Below are 6,991 nucleotides of genomic sequence, written 5' to 3'. Positions count from 1 at the left end.
CTCATAATGCTACCGTCGTTCTAAGCAAAATAAGGTGCATAAAAGGATTAACATCACATGCAATTCATAAGTGACATGATATGGCCATCATCACGTGCTTCTTGATCTCCATCACCAAAGCACCGGCACGATCTTCTTGTCACCGGCGCCACACCATGATCATCCATCAACGTGTTGCCATCGGGGTTGTCGTGCTACTTATGCTATTACTACTAAAGCTACATCCTAGCAAGATAGTAAACGCATCTGCAAGCACAAATATGTTAGTATAAAGACAACCCTATGGCTCCTGCCGGTTGCCGTACCATCGACATGCAAGTCGATATTTCTATTACAACATGATCATCTCATACATCCAATATATCACATCACATCATTGGCCATATCACATCACAATCATACCCTGCAAAAACAAGTTAGACATCCTCTAATTTTGTTGTTGCAAGTTTTACGTGGTGACCAAGGGTATCTAGTAGGATCGCATCTTACTTACGCAAACACCACAACGAAGATATATGAGTTGCTATTTAACCTCATCCAAGGACCTCCTCGGTCAAATCCGATTCAACTAAAGTTGGAGAAACCGTCACTTGCCAGTCATCTTTGAGCAAAGGGGGTTACTCGTAACGATGAAACCAGTCTCTCGTAAGCGTACGAGTAATGTCGGTCCAAGCCGCTTCAATCCAACAATACCGCGGAATCAAGAAAAGACTAAGGAGGGAAGCAAAATGCACATCATCGCTCACAAAACCTTTTGTGTTCTACTCGAGAAGACATCTACGCATGAACCTAGCTCATGATGCCACTGTTGGGGAACGTCGCATGGGAAACAAAAATTTTCCTACGCGCACGAAGACCTATCATGGTGATGTCCATCTACGAGAGGGGATGAGTGATCTACGTACCCTTGTAGATCGTACAGCAGAAGCGTTAGAGAACGCGGTTGATGTAGTGGAACGTCCTCACGTCCCTCGATCCGCCCCGCGAACAATCCCGCGATCAGTCCCACGATCTAGTACCGAACGGACGGCACCTCCGCGTTCAGCACACGTATAGCTCGACGATGATCTCGGCCTTCTTGATCCAGCAAGAGAGACGGAGAGGTAGAAGAGTTCTCCGGCAGCGTGACGGTGCTCCGGAGGTTGGTGATGATCTTGTCTTAGCAGGGCTCCGCCCGAGCTCCGCAGAAACACGATCTAGAGGAAAAACTATGGAGGTATGTGGTCGGGCAGCCGTGAGAAAGTCGTCTCAAATCTGCCCTAAAAGCCCCATATATATAGGAGGGAGGGGGACCTTGCCTTGGGGTCCAAGGGACTCCCAAGGGGTCGGCCGAGCCAAGGGGGGGAGGACTCCCCCCCCCCCCAAACCGAGTTGGACTTGGTTTGGTGGGAGGAGTCCCCCTCCCTTCCCACTTCTTCCCTCTTTTTTTTTCTTTTCCTTTGATTTTCTTATCTTGGCGCATAGGCTCCCTTGGGGCTGTCCCACCAGCCCACTAAGGGCTGGTGTGTCCCCCAAAAGCCTATGGGCTTCCCCGGAGTGGGTTGCCCCCCTCCGGTGAACTCCCGGAACCCATTCGTCATTCCCGGTACATTCCCGGTAACTCCGAAAACCTTACGGTAATCAAATGAGGTCATCCTATATATCAATCTTCGTTTCCGGACCATTCCGGAAACCCTCGTGACGTCCGTGATCTCATCCGGGACTCCGAACAATATTCGGTAACCAACCATATAACTCAAATACGCATAAAACAACGTCGAACCTTAAGTGTGCAGACCATGCGGGTTCGAGAACTATGTAGACATGACCCGAGAGACTCCTCGGTCAATATCCAATAGCGGGATCTGGATGCCCATATTGGATCCTACATATTCTACGAAGATCTTTATCGTTTGAACTTCAGTGCCAAGGATTCGTATAATCCCGTATGTCATTTCCTTTGTCCTTCGGTATGTTACTTGCCCGAGATTCGATCGTCAGTATCTGTATACCTATTTCAATCTCGTTTACCGGCAAGTCTCTTTACTCGTTCCGTAATACAAGATCCGCAACTTACACTAAGTTACATTGCTTGCAAGGCTTGTGTGTGATGTTGTATTACCGAGTGGGCCCCGAGATACCTCTCCGTCACACGGAGTGACAAATCCCAGTCTTGATCCATACTAACTCAACTAACACCTTCGGAGATACCTGTAGAGCATCTTTATAGTCACCCAGTTACGTTGCGACGTTTGATACACACAAAGCATTCCTTCGGTGTCAGTGAGTTATATGATCTCATGGTCATAGGAATAAATACTTGACACGCAGAAAACAGTAGCAACAAAATGACACGATCAACATGCTACGTCTATTAGTTTGGGTCTTGTCCATCACGTGATTCTCCTAATGACGTGATCCAGTTATCAAGCAACAACACCTTGTTCATAATCAGAAGACACTGACTATCATCGATCAACTGGCTAGCCAACTAGAGGCATGCTAGGGACGGTGTTTTGTCTATGTATCCACACATGTAAATGAGTCTTCATTCAATACAATTATAGCATGGATAATAAACTATTATCTTGATACAGGAATTATAATAATAACTATACATTTATTATTGCCTCTAGGGCATAATTCCAACAGATCTCAATCCACCCGCCTCCGTGGCCGTACCTCTGCCCGCTTGCTGCCCCCGTTTCGGCACTCGAGCACAGCTTCTGGATCAAATCAACGCGACAACTACAGTGACTGGAGATGATGCGTCTGCTCGATGCAGAACGGCGGCGGCGCGTGAATAAGGCGCGGCGGAGTGAAGTACTTGCTGGTGGAGGCGGGCCTCCATGGCTCACACGGGGAACTCCGAGGTTATGGCGCGACAACGACGACTCCTTATGGCCAGATAGAGGCACCTAACCCTTGCTCCCCTCATCGTATCCCCTCCTCCGGCAGGAACTCGTCATCTGGTGAGATCCCCTCCCCATGCCTCCAACCGTGTGACAAGCACCGGCAAGAAATTTTGTTTTGTGGGGATTTGCTTACTGATGAATGAATATATTGAATGTAAGATTGTATTGTTGTAGAGACAGAGAATGAAACACCACCTTCAGTTTGTGATATGATCCCACATTCTCTACCCCATGGGTGAAATAAGATAACAATCCATTGATCAATTCACGTAGCCTTTTTGTTTTGCTTTGCTTGTCCCGCTCAATTTCTCATCATGGTGGAATTAACAATGGACGGGTTGATTTTTTAACAAAATAGGATAGGACTGACTACATTAGTTAGTTAGCTTATTATTTTAATAAATCAAAATGATTATAAAAAGACTAAAAACGTGTGATATTTTTTTCTTCCATTGCAACGCACGGACCCTTTTACTAGTTATCATTGATGCACTAACATAGCTAGAAAAAATATCATTGAACGCATCTCCATCAAGCTCTAAGCTTACGGAAGGTCATGGCTGCGCCGTCCACTGGCCTTGGGTGTGGAAGGTAATTGATCTTTGCATCAGGATTCAACAGCTCCCATCTGAAACAATCATTCATATAGGAAACTAGGATCAAAATGCCAATATATAGAAATAAATAAATCCAATGCTAAGATAAAATTAAGCAAAAAAATCTATTGATCTCATGTTGGTGAAACATAGGATTTGAAGTATATATATCATCACTCACTCATAACCAATGGAGAGGTGGTGGAGCATGATGGTGAGCTGCAACTTCGCGAGCATGTTGCCCGGGCAAATCCTATACCCGCCACCGAAGGCCTGATACGTCCCTGGCTTCACTGGTTCCTGCATTCATCAAGTTCTTCGTTGACAACTGATGCGTACATGATGAAGTTGCACCCATGATCAATGAGAGAAAAACAACAAACTTACATCCCATCTGTCAGGGTTGAAGGTGAGGGGGTCCTGATAGTAGACAGGGTCGGTGTGCAATGACCTCACCCACACAAGCACCGGCCACCCAGCTGGGATTGTGTACCCACCATACTCCACGTCCCGGTTCGCTACGCGGTGCACCATGGGCGCGATGTTGGCCATTCGGATCGTCTCCTCCACCACCTTAGCCGTGTACTTCATCCTCGGGAGGTCATCATGGGTGATCATCAATGAACCACCTTTGCTTTCGCTCACTGCCACATTCTCCTTCCGGAGCTTGGCGAGGGCGGCGGGGGATTTGGCGAGGTGGTAGATAGCCCACATGATGGCGCTGGCGGTTGATTCGTAGCCGGCAACAACGAGGTTGACCATGTTGTCCACCATCTCCTCATCGCTCAACCTCTTTCCGTGCTTGTCCTCGGTGCGCATCAGCCCGCTCATTAGATCATCACACTCCTTGTTCACCTTCTTCCTCGCCTCCAGCTCCTGCCGGAAGACCGAGTTCAGCTTCCGACGACACTGCAAAAGTTATTAAATTCATCTGCTATTATTTTCTTGATTTCTATAAAAAAAAAGAGCAAACAAATTACCTTGCGAGCGCCGTGAAATGCCGTCCCTGGAAAATCCAAGGGGAATGCCCTGAGTCCAGCCATGAGGCTGTCGAACCACTGGTCGATCTGCTCAGTCAATGGCGACGGCTCCACGCTTATGAACATTTTGCATATGTTCGCGAATGTCACCTGCCCAATTTGAAGAATACGTCACTATCGGCCGAGCTCACCGTGAACTGACTAACTATTACTCGTTACATAAACTAATATAAAAGCATTTAAAACATTATTTTAATAACCTAACCGTTTTTATATTAGCTTACAGAAGGAGTAGTAATGAATTAGTAATTTCTTACTTTCTTGATCTCGGCGGCCGCGACCATGGTCCCCATGTCTGCCCACGCAGCCAGCGCCGCCACGACGCGTGGCTGCACGACGGCGGCGATGGTCCGGAGCGAGCCGGGCCGGTTGATGGCGGCGAGGATGAACCCACGGAGCCTGGCGTGGCTGGCGCCCTCCACGTTCACCACGGAGTTCTGCCCGATGAGCTCCGGCATGGGCCACCGTACACCGAAGTTGTCGGCAGACTGGAACACGAACTTGTTGGCGGCCGGCGAGCACACGATGACGGCGGGAGAGCCGAAGAGGTGCGTCCGGTAGATGCCGGCCCCGGCGCCGTGCACGCGCCTCTTGGCGGTGATGAAGTCGTCCGGGCGGCGCGCGAGCTTGAAGTGCCAGGTGAAGGAGAGCGTCTCGCCGAGGAAGGGCAGGCCCATGTGGCCCGGCGGGAGGCGGCGCCGGCCGCCGTGCCTGAGGAAGAAGGCGGCGCGGTACCACGCGTCGGCGGAGTGCCAGGCGGCGAGCCAGAGCAGCGGGACAGCGCCCGAGGCGAGGCCCAGCCACCATGTCCATGCCCACTCACCCACACCGTCTACTCCTAGTGCTATCGCCATTGATCTATCTGCTAGTGATCCTCGAGAAGTGGAGATGATGATGAGTGAGGTGGTATATGTACAAACGAGCGAGGATTCCGAGCGGGTGATCCGTTACTGCGTGGAGGCAGACGGGAACAAATTAAGCTAGCTGGAGGCTCCAAATTGCGCACCTCGTGCGTTGCATGCCCAACTATTCCGGCTGGTGCGTAGCCTGCACACGTGACGTGGTGTGATTATTCTGGCTGCTGGATGCCGGCTTTACACCCGCAGCTAAGTTCCAACGCCGATCGAGCACTCACTAATTAATCAACCGATACTTAATTAACGGAATCTCGATCTGATGAAAAATCTGCTGAATAAAACTTCATTGTTCCCTCAAACTTAATTATAGTGCATATTTTGAAGGTCAACGTTCATAAATTTTGGTTAAGTTTATTAGGAAATTATCAACATTTACAATACCATTAGATTCAACTTGAGATATATTTTTGTATGATACTCTAGTACTGTAAATTATAGTTTTTGTATACATAAACTTGGTCAAAAGTTTGACCATATATATTTGTCTTTTTTAAGATTTCATTACGGACTATATATGAATGTATATAGACATAATTTAAAGTATAAGTTCACCCATTTTGCTTCGTATGTAGTCTATAGTTGAATTTTTAAAAAGACTGTTAGAGCATATATCTCCATATGTGGTTTTGGTAATTGATGACAATTTCTATGGACTAATGGTTGCATTAAGTTATATTTATAGGATTTGTCCATAGGCACTTCTTGAAGTCGGTTCAAGGAGTTTATATGATGACCAAGATTGTATTCAAGGTATTATCCAAAGAATGGTCATAGAGACACAAGGTTGATCAAGATCTCAGACAAAGAGTAAATCAAGATGATCAACACACAAAGCGTACAAGATGTACCGAGAGGGATCAAGTAATCCCATGGTGTGGTAAGCATTGTCCATTACGTGTTTGTGTACTAACCCATGTTCTTCGTGAGAGTTCTATGTGGGGGTTAGATGTGTTTCCATGGCTTTGCGTCAAAAGGAAGATCTCATACAACCCATGAAGGATGACATCAAGTGGTGATCGTCATCAAGATTGCGGTGTGCAAGTTCAAGTGGATCAACACGAATATATCATGCTTGAAGCTTGCCGTCCATTGTGGTGGCAATGGACTTGTGAAGATATGCTGAAGAGTGGCCCACCCATAGTGAGTATGGGGGAGCAATCAACTAGTCTTCATCAAGCCAACGCAATCAAAAAAGGTGGTCCATCTTGAGGAAGCCAAGATCATCATCATCTAGCTCAAGAGGACAAGGTGCAAGGGTGTGAACTCCGGGATACATCATCGTCTCCGCGTACCTCGGTTATCTCTTACTCGAACCCTTTACTTATGCAATTTACTTTGTGATAGCCATATTGTTTATTGTCATATATCTTGCTATCACTTATTGTTTATCTTGCTTAGCATAAGTTGTTGGTGCACATAGGTGAGCCTAGTTGTTGTAGGTTTTGTGCTTGACAAATTAAACCTTAGTTTTATTCCGCATTTGTTCAAGCCTAAACCGTAATTATTTTAAAGAGCCTATTCACCCGCCCTCTAGGCGACATGCA

At 47.1% G+C, this 6,991-nt stretch overlaps 1 protein-coding gene across 1 annotated transcript; it reads right to left on the bottom strand.

Annotated features, from left to right (window-relative positions):
• Positions 1-3,368: 3,368 nt before the first annotated feature.
• LOC123399290 (ent-kaurenoic acid oxidase 1-like) lies at positions 3,369-5,392 on the bottom strand. The gene is made up of 5 exons (XM_045093708.1): positions 4,788-5,392; positions 4,471-4,620; positions 3,878-4,399; positions 3,672-3,790; positions 3,369-3,522 (listed from the first exon to the last, which is right to left on the bottom strand). Exons 1-5 carry the CDS (start codon positions 5,382-5,384, stop codon positions 3,426-3,428), a joined length of 1,485 nt encoding a protein of 494 aa, XP_044949643.1. The 5' UTR covers positions 5,385-5,392; the 3' UTR covers positions 3,369-3,425.
• Positions 5,393-6,991: the final 1,599 nt, after the last annotated feature.

The sequence above is a fragment of the Hordeum vulgare genome, chromosome 5H (assembly GCF_904849725.1).
Source record: "Hordeum vulgare subsp. vulgare chromosome 5H, MorexV3_pseudomolecules_assembly, whole genome shotgun sequence".
Lineage (NCBI taxonomy): Eukaryota > Viridiplantae > Streptophyta > Magnoliopsida > Poales > Poaceae > Hordeum > Hordeum vulgare.
The sequence above is the reverse complement of the archived record's forward strand: the minus strand, read 5'-3'. Positions and strand labels throughout refer to the sequence as shown.